The 14,537-nt window shown below is 45.0% G+C and overlaps 1 protein-coding gene across 5 annotated transcripts in view; it reads right to left on the reverse strand.

The window, feature by feature from the left end:
* The window catches only part of utrn (utrophin), a 67,468-nt gene that overhangs the window by 28,502 nt on the left and 24,429 nt on the right, over nucleotides 1–14,537 (reverse strand). For 4 of the 5 annotated variants that reach the window (XM_037245035.1, XM_037245040.1, XM_037245034.1 and 1 more), the window contains 9 exons: nucleotides 14,207–14,356; nucleotides 13,982–14,134; nucleotides 13,812–13,913; nucleotides 13,508–13,631; nucleotides 12,734–12,957; nucleotides 12,535–12,652; nucleotides 12,245–12,459; nucleotides 11,823–11,977; nucleotides 11,141–11,330 (listed from right to left, as the gene is read on the reverse strand). In XM_037245035.1, coding sequence (XP_037100930.1) covers nucleotides 11,141–11,330; nucleotides 11,823–11,977; nucleotides 12,245–12,459; nucleotides 12,535–12,652; nucleotides 12,734–12,957; nucleotides 13,508–13,631; nucleotides 13,812–13,913; nucleotides 13,982–14,134; nucleotides 14,207–14,356 — 1,431 coding nt within the window. Of the gene's footprint in view, nucleotides 1–9,151; nucleotides 9,690–11,140; nucleotides 11,331–11,822; nucleotides 11,978–12,244; nucleotides 12,460–12,534; nucleotides 12,653–12,733; nucleotides 12,958–13,507; nucleotides 13,632–13,811; nucleotides 13,914–13,981; nucleotides 14,135–14,206; nucleotides 14,357–14,537 lie in introns of those variants that run through there. The other variant, XM_037245037.1, reaches the window with a different exon arrangement.

Consider the following 14,537-nt stretch of genomic DNA (forward strand, 5'->3'; position numbering starts at 1 on the left):
AATAAATTCTTGTTCCATCCTATGAACAAGATGACAAGTTGGATTCTCCCGCCGTTAGTCGTTGTTTATTCCCGTCAACGTCCATAACTCTGTGACCCGTGTTCCCAGCATCAAAATGCAAATTGCCACATCACGCAAAAGAAGAGACACCCCCCCCTTTTTTGCTAATGATGCAACGAGCCGAGATGGAGGAAAAAAAAAAGTGATGGAACCGTAAAGCTTTGTTGCTAAATAAAGCACGTCCGTGCTGTAGATCAAGTCGAGGCAGCGACTACAGTAAATCTGTGACGCACACACGCGCGCACACGCACGCACGCACACGCACGCACACACACGAGTCGCTCTTTCGCAAAACTTTTGAAACCTTCCTCCAAAATCCTAATTGTACTTCACACTCAATTTTCTTCCCATCAATACATTTCTTATCCAGAGTGAAAGCGAAATAAGGTCAAAGGAGGGCGGGCGCTTTTCGACAGTCAGGCGCGATTGAACATGGGATGAGGTCGCAGAAGTGGACGACCGCATCCGGTTTCTTAGAGCAGCATTTCGCGCCGTCAACGTCAGACACGTCAAAAGTTGAGTCGTCGAGCATAAAAATAGATGTAAACACAAAAAGAAAAAAAGAAAAAAACAGTTCAGTACACGCATTTGTGTTTATGTTCCTAAAATAAGTTGTCAATTAAAAATAGTAGCAAAAGATAAATATAATTTCCTCCAAATTCCAAATCAAGCTTTTAAGAGGTCGACAGAAAGCGGGCGTGTTTCAAAATTCAACTTGACAACTTAATGCTAAGAAATTGCGTAATGAGATAAATGCGGTTAATGACGAAGGAAAAAAATGCGATGATAAAAAAGACATTTGGGGTTGGTAGTTATGTTCTCTCTGATGGTTTTTTTTTCCTGATGAGTAATCATAGCTGCGCACACAAAAATGTATTTTCGTGTGGTTTTAATCGGGGGTTCCTTTGATCGCCTTGCCGAGGAAAGCCATCTTGAAAAGTAGATGAAAGGCCTCTCCAATTACAAGCCCGCTGGAAACGGAACGCGTATTCGTTCAAAAATACGTGTACACATTAGCAGCCCCCCCAAAAAAAATACACCAACAGATTTCCTTGAAATTGAGGTTGGATATAATTAGAAATACATCATTTTCATTCATCTGCTCATATTAAACCTCAAATCTGATCAACGGGAGTACATTCACTGGTCCAATTTCAAAGTGCCAAGTTTCTCACCACCTCTGCTTGTTTTACAATAAATGAAGCCGTCGGTCAAAATAAGAAATAAGCGAAATAAGCTTTTTTTTCACGTCTCCCCATTATCATGATCGTCGTCGTCTTTCATATCGTTCATCAATTCCAGAGAAGCACTCGGGCGTAGCGCGCTTTCGCAAGAGATGCATCAGAACGTTTCGCTGCTTTAAATCCTTTTAAGTGGCCTCTCGCATCCCTCTTGGATAAGTGGGAGATGATGGGCCAGATTCATTTCCTTGGCCGTGATCTGCATCTAGTTAGTGCACAGGGGCATCAAAGGTGTCAGAAGTTGGGAGCCAATTAACCCGCCTTTAACCTGCCGGGCCCTTACAAAGCAAGACTAAGACGGTGGATTAAAAGCAGACGAGTGCTTGGAACCACCCGCCTTGGGTTCTGGTAGAAAAATCAGAGGCGGAGGCAACAAGACCCATTATCTTATTAGGACTAGTGTTCCATTTATTTTATTTTTGTTTTAGTATTATTATTATTTAGCATAATTTAACCTTTAAATGTGTGGGGCTAAAGCTAATGCTAACATATTCGTCATTATTACTATTATTATTATTATTATCTGATGGAGTGTGTCGGACTTCATAAGACCAAGTCGGGTTATGATGATGCGTCTAGTGTGTTGGTGGAGTGCCCAGTGCATGTCACTTCTCACTGTCAACCCTCACCGCTGGCTAGCAGTATGCGAACGGGAGAGCCGAGTGCGTAAGTCTCTCCCTGCCAGTACATAGCCTCTCTAACAGTAAGCCCTATGTAGTGCCTCCACACGGCGACACACGGTAACTGGGTACAACACGGACCCAGGCTAAACTACAAGGGACTCGGAGGAGGTTTGGCCCCTAGACGTGCGGCACGCAGGCCCACCGGTGTGTGCCCACGCCCTGGTGCCCACGAACCAGCCCCCAACTATGGGTTAAATAGTACCACTGCCCAGTGGGCTCCTCGGGAGAGGAATGGGCTAAGGGAGTCAACCCCTACAGAAAATCAATTTCCCCTTGGGTTGGTGTCAGGAAGGGCATCCGGCTGTAAAAAGTTTTGCTCCAAAAATGTTCTCAGTATAGGACTCTCAACCACGAGATGGCCATGGACCGTCCTCGGTGGAAGAAAGCCATATTGAGAATCCAGTCCAACCCAGCGGCGCCTGGAAAGCGGACTTTAAACCGATGATGATGATGATGATGGAGTAATGATTTCATTATGATTGATTATACATTTATGAATGCAGTGGTTTAACAATGTATATTAAAGTTGCTGTGGGAAGAGTGTTTTTGATGTGGAATAAAGGTCAGAGGGAGTTGAGGAATCGAAAGCTGTCGACCCGAAGCTGACCGAAGAGATGAGGAACGGCCGAGGACGACCTTTCTGCTATTTAGTGATATGAAGAAATTAAGTGTTTTTATGATGAAATGACGTGCAAAAGAGCTTATCTGCAAATGTCTGCTTGTGTTTACGCTGCCAAAATACATGAAAAAATCCTGTCAGGGGCGGAGGCCGTTTTGCTGATCTTGTTGATTCCCCATCCTTTTAGGGGCACCGCCTATTATGTAACTAGGGACCTCTAAATGAATAAAAGTGAGGTGGATAGGAGAAGCTGATTAGAATTGTGAGAACCATTAAGCTCTCCTATTCTCCTTGCAAGAAACCGGAAACGTCCTCTCTTCATTATTTGTGAGTTGTTTAGGAAAATAAACCTAACATTATCATTGTTGTTATTATTATCATTATTATTATTATCGTCATTATTATTATTATTATTATTATCGTCATTATTATTATTATTATTATTGTGTCTCTGTGGTTTAAGTCTTGAACAGATAATGAACAAAAATGTGGGGCAACATGTAGATATAAAAAAAAATTGCCTGCGCCATGTCAAAGTTTAACGATCATCTTGAGGATTCGCCAAGAAAAATGGAAAGCTCCGTCTCTAAGTACTTTTTTTCTTCCACGCGATGACTGATAGAAGTTCTATCGCATTGAGACGGTTTTAATTAATTTCCGAGCGCCGATCGCACAAACCGACGAGCAATCCGAGCCGCGTCATCTCTGAAAAGCATCGCTCGGTGTACTTTTTATTAATAGCGCGTCGCCGCGGATCATATTTTTGCTCTTTAATGAAGCCTGATCGACTGAGCCGGCCTCCCTGGTGGCAACGGCGGCCTCCGTGATTCAACCCAGAATGAGGCTACGAAAATAATGAAATATAATAACCTGCTTTGAAGAATTTAGCTCATGCTGCAGGTTGGAGACGTTTACCATCCAGAACCTTCCTAATTTCCGAGTGTGGATAAGTCAACCTGTCCATATTATTGACCCCTAAAGTAGGCGATGCGGCTTTTCCTATAACAATAACTAATGCTATATACTTTTTATACAAATATAAAGTGCCTTGGCAGTTAGTTCTGTATTAGTATAATAAACACAATAAACACTGAGGAACATCAATAGATGGATTTACTAAGATGGGGGAAAAGCTAATAGCTTGGCACGCATCCAACACACGAATACGACAGTAATTGCGCCTTTTATACACATTTTCATACGGAGGGAAAGGTAAGTGCAGCAGGAAGCGAGCGGGAGTCTTTGGGGAGCTTAGCTTCGACAGGAGGTGACTTATGAGGAGCGCATATACATCTCACTCTATGCGGTCTATTTCTATATCATCAGCAGTTCGGCGTCATTCGTTCCAATCAGAAAGGTGAACGCGGGCATATTCTGGGCATCAATCTGGGAATTTGGTCGAAGAGGAGTCTTTAAAGGAAGTCAACTGTGTCTTTTTTTTTTAAGTAAGTAGATACAATTAGGCTAATGTAGCTGGGTTAAACGTGAGCCAGCTTTGTCATAATTGCAGCCCTTCGCATGTCAGCCGATGACAGAGCAGCCATTTTGAAATGCCACTTTTGGCAGCCGCCTCCTTTTTAAAGCTTGACTGACATCATAAAGAAGGACAAAATCTTGACTGTTGTTCGCTTAAGTGGCCTTGGAATACTTTTACACTTACAAGTTTATCAAAAATCTTATACAGGAATGTCACTTGTGGGGACTTTTTCTTACGTTACGAATCCAAGAGGAGACTAAGGGCAGCAAGGATTTTTAGGATTTTTATCTGTGATCAAATTACCTGGGTATATCTGCATGTGTATGTGTGTGTGTGTGTGTGTGTGTGTGTGTGTTTCTCATTCCATCGTCATTCTTTTCGTTTCCATTTCCTCTTGCCAGCGGGCTGGCAGTGACACCGTCATGGCAACCGGCATCAGCGACGCGTGTTTGTCAGCCAGATAGCAGTGATAGGCAAGCACGTGCACACACACAGTCACACACACAGATTTGCACATGCTCAATCATTCACTCACACACAGGCACACAAACACAGGACCTCTGCTTGGTACACAGTGTTCCACATATGACATGAGAAAACCTTTAACACGGAAGCATCATAAGAAGCGTGTGTGTGTGCCCATCGCACTATAACGAAGCAGTCGCACAAAGGTGACGCCAGAGGAAGAAGGTTAACAGGAAGAAGGACAGCCGCTCGCATTGACCTGTCAATCATTTAGTCGCCGTGCTACTGTCTGATGGGGGCGGAGCCTGACACCAGCTATTAATAGAGCGAGACAGAATGGAAAGGAGGACACATGATATGTCAGCCAAGAGTGTGTCTGTACATCTGGATCCCTGCTAGTCATGGTCAAAAGCGCATGCAACATCTGTTCTAGGTGCTGCTGTTTTGGTTTGCAACGGAGTTTACCACTACGACGAAATACAGTGTGTGCATGCGTGTGTGCTGGCCAACGCCCATGTGTGTTTCCCAGAGTGATTAGCAGTAATTAATGGCCTCTCTCTGGGAACAGGAAAACATCAATCCAAAATTAGAGCTTGATGAACTACCACAAAGATCAACCAACCTCAGGGCAAACACAGAAAACATGACACACAAACTCACGGCAACTCCGATTTCAGATCGATGATGTCAACACCCAAAATAACCTCTGAAGTGACAACGTGACTTACACGTTGGCGTTTAGACATTTTGACCGGCCAAATGAAATTTGCGACGAGTCGGGGGAGACGGCTCGCATCTAATTAGCAACATCAAATTAGAGCATTCAAATGAACACGGACGCTTTTAGGCATTCAAGCATGACAAAAACAAAAACAAGACTAAATAGAAGCAATTTTAGACCGGACAAGAGTGTCCATCTAAACATTTATAACTGTACAATGTAATACCTCTGTTGGCCACTAGGTGGCAGTACACTTGATATTTTTATGATTTGTATGGTTTTACTTCTGCTTGTGTCAATACTCTTAAGTTTTAATAAAGTCCAATAATATAGAGTGCTATTCTTCTTAAAAATATTTCAACATTTTCATTCATTTTGTCGGGAAGACAATCTGTGTTCCAAGCGGGCGCCACTGTATTTGTATTCCCACCACTGCCAACAACTCTCCTTCGTGTGCAATGACATTACATCAGCTCCCACCATCTTGCCATTTTCCCTCCGGTCACGTGACGCAATGCTCCACGATGGCATGGAGCGAGCGGCCGCGCTTTGAATGCGCGACTTGTGATCCTCACTTAAACAAGGCTCGTCTTCATGTCTCACTTCTAATCTTTAAACATGTTTTGCAAATTTCAAATCACCGATCCGTCCATTCGCCTCCCCGCTGCTGCTGTGTGCTGCTTCTGTGAGGCCCCACCGGCCAGCTGTTCGCCGCCGGGGATTACAGACTATATATAACCCGCTTTATCTTTAATCTGCCGTCATCGAGCATCAGAAAACATTTGCACAATTGCCGCCAGACTTACCTCTAAAAGGCACGCAGAGGCTAGCACGCGTATGGCTGGCGTACATTAAATTTAATGTGTGACCACATAAATCACACAAATTTAAGATGATTTCAAATAAATCGAAGCACGAAAGAGTCAAGCTATCGACTTGGAATTGTGCATGTGTGCTAGCTTGACACATTCGTCGGTAATAGAGTTGAATAAAAAAGCAACACACAGAGGGAAAAGAAATCGTTCCATGTGGCACATTCACATCAAGCCCGACGTGACATCTTTTGGCAAACAAGCAAGGTAACCACAGAGAGGGGAGAAAACGGCTGAAGGTCAAAAAGGCTTCACGCTGACAAGGTAAATTAGACATCGGAGCGCCTCACTCCAGGTCAGTGTGACTTTCTCCCTTACAGTGTGGAGGGCTTAAAATTCTGGGCAGCATAAACATAGTCTGGTGACAGAAGAAAAATACTTTAAGGTAATATTTATCACTATGTAACAAAGAATTTTGTAATACAGTATTTATGTATATATATTTTGATTTATTTAGAAAAATATTATTCCCCTTTCCCTTTTTTTATTAGCAATATTGACCCAAAAAAAAAAAACCTCCATTGTCAAAAATGAAGTTGCTCTCAAGTTGTTTTACACCTAGCAAGCCTCTGTGAGTTATTCCCCTGTCAAAAGTGTTGTTCCGAGAAACAAAGTGCTGCCTTATTCTGGCTGGAGCCTTCTCTGCGTACTCGCTCGCTTGCTTTGCGGCATCATAAAGTGCACGGGGCGATAGAGCAGACGGGGCAAAAGCATCTTTGGCCTCTCGTTGCATCCGGCCTGAGCGCATCTAATGGAACTGGGAGTGCACAAGACAAATCCATGGCAAATCACACACAGAGGCATTAGCGGGCTCAATATGTGTTGGGAGAAGAAAAAGCCACAAACACAGCCAGCTTTATGGACTACTTGGTGCGTCTAATAACATTAGGCTTATTGGTTTATCTGATGCCTGGGAGCGAGACTTTTTTTTTTCCACTGATCATTAAACAAAAAGTTATTTAAACCTTATAAAAGATGAATGAACAACAACTGAGTATTAAACAGTGATGATATTCTCTATTTACACAAAATTAAACAAACATACAGACAAGAAGGATTTTTTTTTTTTTAATCCCAGTCTGGCTCACTTGTCGTATTGTGTTCCACAGGGTTCTATTCTAGATCCCCTGCTGTTCTATTGAATTTATTGACCCTGGGTTCCAGTGGCCTGGGGGACCTCATTTGATTCACATTCACTTAAAACTTCACTAATAGTCTCAGCAAAAGGTTACAAAAGGCTTCTTTGCCTCCAAAGCACATTTGCAGGAAATTCGTCGGGCATGAATGAAAAAAAAATCTGCAATCCATTGCTGTGAACGTGAGCTCCGTCAACTTTAGAAGACAACAAACAAACAGACATGGATTTATCGATCCTGCTCATCCCCGTCTAATCTCAAATGTGAGGCTTACTTTATCACACAGCTTTGATTGTTTTTCACCTGTCTTGTCTCCGTGTTTAGGTCAGCAGGAGTTTATTGGTCAAGACTCGAAGAGCGGCACGCCTGGTTGGTTCATCGCGAGGCCCTGGTGGCTTGTTTTATCTCCGTGTGTGTGTGTGCGTGCGTGCGTGCGTGTGCGTGTGTGACCGCGGCCGTGCTGCTAAAAATTGGCTGGAGGGTTCTCCTCCGTCACTCTCCCCAGGAGGGTTACCCTGCTACCCTCATTACCCTGCCAGCTCCGTCTCCATATGCTCTCATTGCCCCTGTTGAAGCACGATTTAGAAACCCGATCTAAAATCAGTTTTTTTTCCGATTGGGCCGTTTGAACGTCAAACAGGCTAACAAACATTCGCGCAGACTTTTTAGCTAAGCAAGTGAACCAACTAAATTACAAATCGTGATAGAAAGAAAAAAGTACAGACATCGATAAAACAGCATTGCGACCGCCTCAAGTGAGACATCACACGGCCCGGGAGGCTTAGCCCCGTTCAAATCCATCAAGCGGAAGGGCAACGGGCTAACGGACGAGTGAGCGCCCCCTGGGAGGACAGTGCGACGCGACACGTCCGGCATGGCAGAATCTGTCTGCCGAGAGGAGGCCGAAGCACCCGATGGGTGCTAATTGAGTGCAGAATGATTGATAGCCCTTCATGGCCAGGGTCTCTTCGGTTGTCTAGCTCAAAAATAATAGCACAGCGGAACTTGAATTTGTTCCACCGGCTAAAGTAAGTTGAACCATAAGAAGAAGAAAACGGTGAATGTAAGTAAACACACAATAGTGCCACCAAAAAAAAGGTCAATCTGAAAGCAAACGGTCCACTTTGGCGCGCTGAGGAGTGACGGATTTATGGATTAAGACTGGTTTAGGCTGGACTGTCACATGTTGCTTTGATTGAAGCTGGCAAGCCATCACAAACGCTTGTGATGCATTTGTTTCCCTCCCGTCCACATTGGCCAATCCCCCTGTGATGAAAAAGACCCAGCTGACAACCAGCTGTGGCGTATTACGTCACCCTACGCTAGCCTTTTGCTCACAAGAAAGCTCCCGGGGTGCCATTTTGGCTTTACAGCAGGCATGGAAAAGTATGCACACCCTGGAAGTAAGTAAGCACTGCAATCAAAAAATATTATTTTCTGCTGTCAAATTTTCTTTTTTCTGACCAGCAACAAGACAAAGAACTTAACTAAAAGTTAAAACTCTTCACCTAAATTAAAAGATGATGAATATGTCATATAGTCCGAAGAACAGATCATATCCAGAAAAATTATGCAGTAAAGCTCAAGTTCCAAAAAATGTAGAATACTACGACAATAAAGGTATGCTACAATATTATGAGAATTCATTCAAAAATTCCAACCAACAGATTTAGACCAAAAATGCACGCCAGGTGGAGAAAACACTGATGAAGACTGAATCCGAAAGCAAACTGTCAGAGCCACTAACTTGACGATCTTAAAACCAGAAAAAAATCTCCTCACACACCACCACGACGACAACAAAGACGCAAAGTTAAAACGACTTTCCCACACCGAATCATCAGCAAAAAACTCTCCCTGTGCTGCCTTGCACGTACCTTGCAGAGTTTCTGGTAGCGTGGCGAGCTGATTGCCATCCTCTGGAGCCTATGTAGGAAGACCACCACTTTCTGGAGGGAGGTCCGGACCATGGCCATCATTTTAGGACTGCTACAAGTCTGCAGCAGCCTGGCACCGGTCCGCATGCTATCACTGCTCTAGCCCGCTCATGCCGCTGCCATCCGCCGTCTCCCTTTAGAAGCCTGCCGGACCCGAGCCCAGCCGACGGGATGCGCACGCACGCGCTCGCTCGCTCCCTCGCTTACTCACTCACGTGCACGCTGAGCTCAGCGTGGCTCTTCTTTTCATCACACACCAACCGGAGACCGACTTTCCCATCCATGACGACGTTAGCAAACCGGCTGAGACGCACATAAGAATTTTTTTAAAAGTGACGAGTAAGACAAAACGTTCGCTGATCCCCGTTGGAGAGACGAGGACAGCTGTGAGATGGAGTGAGGAGGGGGGGCAGCAGGTAGCGCCTCCTTTGTGCTCCGGCTACATCAAGGGAGAGGAGAGAGCCGCTGAGTAATAACACGCATGATTGTCAACACGCGAGCAAAGGAGGAGGAGGAGTTAGAGAGAGCTTCCTGGAAGCCAAAGTCCCCGATGGCAGTCTGCCTGGCACTGTCAAAGCGCTCCCACGTGAAACACAAAACTCCCCGTTGAGAAATGGGAGATACGTTACAAAATAGTAATGTCATAAATTACAAGGAAAAGTTAAGAAATATGAAAAGAGTCATAATAAATACAAAGTCTGAATACTATCGAGGGCGGCTTGTAAATGAAAAGAAAAGGAACAGAGTCGGCGTGCTCCAACTGTCCTATTTTCAGCACCTCCACGGCGGGATAATTGCCGTAACATTCCGTTCTGCAGGCAGTGCGGTGAGGCGCCGTGACGCTCCTGACCCCGAGAGAGGTTGCGTAAGAGCGGCTCGCTGCTTTGAAGTGCAGCTGAAAATTGCGACCGTGAGAGAAAAAGTAAGTCAAAAGTATGTGAAATGAGGCACACCAATAAGTAAAATTACAAAATAATCAGTAAAATGCTCCAATTTCCATCGGAACCATTCAGTGGCATCAAGGCAAATATTTGCTTTTGTAACTATTACACACACAGACAGTGGTCGGGGGGATTACGCTAAGCTCTGAGGAAGAAGAGACTTTAACGTGCCACAGAAGCCATTTGAGTCAAAACACACTATTGACTCACAGGAGATTACAACAGACTCTTTTGTTGCCTCGCTTATTGTTAAGACGGTCGATGGTATCGTATGTTTCTGTGTGCTTTGACAAAGCCTGACGAAGGTAGCTCGTAAATGTGTTCATATAAAAAAAAAAAAAACGTTTTCCTTCGCTACTTTCCGATTCCTCCGAATGACTTCCCACTTGAACGCCATCCATCAATCTCAAGCGCAGCAGAGATAGAAAGAGAGACGACATGGCTTTAATTAAGGCGATATGTCAGGGGGCAAAAAGCAAGTCCTGCTTTTGCGACAGCCGATCGCGCCAAGACATTTACAAACACGCCGTAGGCATGGATGTCATTCTAATTTGGGGATTTTAACGATTTAGTAGAAAAGGTATTTTATTTTATACTATCTCCCGATTTTATTATTTTACTCTATGTAAGGTGATCTTGAGTGTCAGAAAGGCACCCTAAAATGAAATCTATTATTATTATTATTATCATTATTACCAGTGAACGCTGTAACTTAGATGTTTTTTAGCATTAGGCTAGCACACTTAAAATCTATTTGGATATTGATTTAAATACAAAAGTCAAATAGCATCAAATGGGTTCACAAGCATGACTCAAATGCAGGAATAAATGAGCCTTGCTCAATGCGCACACGTGTTCAAACGCCCCCTAACATGACCTCATGTCGGCATGCGTGTGGGTGCACCTCGGCGATAATGGAGGACGACACCACGATAATAGCTCCCACCTGTGCGCTGCCGCACGTGCCTCGTCTCGACAAGTCTCTTACCTCCAGCTGTCGTCTGAGCTCTTTGACGCGGACCGTGTCTTGTGACAAGTCCTCCCTCTGGGAAGCGTCAGCAAGCATGTTGACTGTGGTCTCGGCCTCCTGGAGCCACTTGAGGAAGGCTTCCAGCTCCCTGAGGGACGCCTGGAGGCCTTTCAGCTCGCCGTCCAGATGCCCGTGGCGGTCGTTGGCCCTGCACGGAACAAACTCGAGAAATGTATTTGTATCGCTATATTCATTTTATTACATTCTAATGAAAGGATTTCAAGCTAGAAAGTTACTGCCAATGCATAAATTCCAATCTTGGTATGGATTTTAGTTAGAAAAAAAAAAAAGATGCATGATGGCCAATTTAGTTGTGATTGATCACAATCCTCCCATCACAAAATCAATCCTTGGAAATGTCAACAATTAAATGACTCCTTAGTTATTACTTGATGTCTCCATCAATCTGATTCACGTTACAAGATCTTCAATGTATGATGAGTAGATAAAAATAGCTGTCTACTAAAGTGGGTGTGGCCTTAGATGGGGATGACACACACGCATGTAAAAAGAAAAGCTCACTATAGAGATGTCCTACAATGCGTTTAACAGCTTGTTAAAATATGTGAGGCCTGAAGAGTAATGCAACCAACGTGGTTGGCATCATCCGCGCCTGAAAAAAAAAAAAAGTGCTGTGCACCTGTTGTTGAGGTTGTTCCAGGCGGCGTTATGAGCATCGGTGACTTCTTTCACCCGCCGGGTGTCGTCGGTGGAGTACTCGCGCAAAAGATGAGCGGACAGCTCGTTGAAGGCCGCCACCGCAGCTTGGCCTCGACTCAGCTCTTGCAAAAACGCCTGCGTCGACATAAACATCAGAAAATATGACACGACGTCCGGAGAGGCAGAGTGCTTGTGCATTCTTTGCTAAAAATAATAATAGTCTGGCGGTTTAAATAACATTCATATTGACTGCACTTAGTCACCACGACATGACTAAACACAAAGAGAAGCTGCTCTCAGTCGCCCCCTTGTGGTCGCCCCGCGCAATAAGTCATGCAGACGCTGGGTGATTTTTTTTAAAAAAATTTTGTGGGACTACTCCCTAAGCTGTTGTCTTGTCACCTTGCTGTCAGCCAGCTGAATGGTCAGAGGGTCTCTAGACTCTCTTGACTGCTGCAGCATGTTGTGGAACCATCCTTCCTTGTGGCCAATCAGAGCCTGCACTTCCTGCCACTGACCCTCCCAATGATCGCTGTGACCGATCATGTTGTCCAGCTGCTGGAGTCGTGCCACCACGCCGTGCTGAGTGTTGTCCCACTGGTTGCGTACTCTCTCCACTGGAGAGAAGATGATGATTTAAAAAAAATTATATTAACTCGAGACTAAATGGCGCGGGTGATGCTAGCACATACATTTCTCCGTGATGGACGTGCGCACATCCAGGTTGGACGTCTTGTTTTTGATGTTTTGTGCAAGCGTGAAAATGTCCTCCAGCTGAGGATGACGGTGCTCGAGGTCGCTTTTTGTCACCTGGGAGGATGAAACAAACATAGTTTGAATGAGAGAGATTCTTGCGAAAACAAATTATGAAAAGTTAAAAGCTGCTGTCACCTGAAGGCGCGCCATGGTGGTCCTGATCTCCTCTACGTCACCCACTGTGACGATGTTGGACTTGAGCATCTGAGTGATGAGGACCAGCCAGTCGGCTAGCTCGGTGGCCGTCTCGTTGAGGTCGGTGGGCGCCACCGAGTCGGGCGTGTGCGGGGTCTGGTGGTGGGGGTCCTCACTCGCCAGGCTGGCCATCTGCACGGCTGAGGGCACTGAAGACACACTCACTGCAATGGAGGAAAGGAAGAGCTGTGAGAAGATTCAGATTTACTGGAATAGCTTTGCTAATTTCCCTTAGTGTGTTTTAATCAGTTTAAATGTGCTTAAAAGTCTGCAGGAGTGGTAAAACTATTAATTAAAAAAGCCTTCAACGAGTGGGACTGGATAAACAAGTTTTCACTATACATGTGCAAGAAAAAAACGGGAGCATGAATATTAAAAGGTGTTCTCGAAAGTAATGTACCAAATAGTGATGAATGATGTTCTGCGGCGACACCAAGTCGCTGAGCTGATTTGTAATTTCAGCATGCATTTTTCATACTGGAAATTAAAGCGCTCCTCTTCCTCGCTACTAAATAATTTTTCATAAGCTTTAATTTGTATGTAGTGTTGTATTAGTGTGTTAGATGCTACAACAGAAGCTGGAGTCGAATTGGTCGCTTTGTCGGCGTGTGAGCTGTGGCCTACAGCAGCTCCAAATGTGGAAAATGGATCAATAGAATTAACAGAAAAAATAATTTCCAGTGTAAGATGTGTAAAAATGCGAACGCTGTTTACCAAGTTGCTGGTGCTCAAGCACCCGAGCGTGGTGCAGCGTCCACGGGGAGACGTGCGCCTGCAGAGACTCCCTCAGCTGACCATCTAGAACTTTCCAATCAGCCGCCAGCTGTTCCACCTTGCTCTGCTCGCCGTGAAACATTCAGAGGGTGAGATGAGGAATGAACGGCGCTTTAATAAAACAGCCAATTAAGCCGCAATCAGTTAGGGGAAATAAAATGACCTGCTGCAATACGATGTAATTACACAGTATTGTGAACTTAGGCGGGCTGATTGAATAAATCATACGACTAGGCGGGGGAACCTTTTCATGAGGAGACAGCTGCTGGCGTCTCTGCAGCTCAATGGAGTGGGCCAAAAGGTCCTCTAATTCCTTCTTTCTGTCTTTCATGGACACCTCCAAAGCCTGAGAATGGTCAGAGAGGGTTCATGCGTTTTGACTCGTGGTCAGTAGAAGTTCATTTTTTGCGGTACCTGCGCTTGGCCCGGACTGAGGCCTCGATTTGTGATGGTCTGATGCGTGATGACTACCCAGTCGGTGAGCCGGTTCATTTTGTCGCGGAAGTGGGCGTGACTCTGCAGGTCGCCCTCCACCTGGCCCACTTTGTCCAACAACTCGTGGGTTATCTGCAGGTTGGGTGATGGAAAATACAGAAGCTAATTAGCTTCCCTAATATATAGCTATATGTTGCATCCCACCTTGCTCCAGTTGAGATTGATGGCTCTAAGTTTGCCCACGTGGTGGTCTCGGCTCTGCGGGCTCACGGTGTGACTGGCCAAGATCTGCGGGGCGTGTTTGTTGAGCCAGCCCAGATGTTCGTTCTGCGCGTCCATCTCCACGGCCAAGGCCTACGAGGGGAGACATTCGAGTCATTTATCTCATCAAGCGCTATTGATCGAAGGGAAGGTAATCACGTTGGCCTCAGCGGAACAAATGGCGGAGGGGGAAAACCTAAGCTGCAATGCTTGTCAGTTAGAAAAGAAATGAAGTATAGCGGCTTTTGCTCCAGTAGACACCCTGCCTCAATTG

Source organism: Syngnathus acus, chromosome 24 (assembly GCF_901709675.1).
Source record: "Syngnathus acus chromosome 24, fSynAcu1.2, whole genome shotgun sequence".
Lineage (NCBI taxonomy): Eukaryota > Metazoa > Chordata > Actinopteri > Syngnathiformes > Syngnathidae > Syngnathus > Syngnathus acus.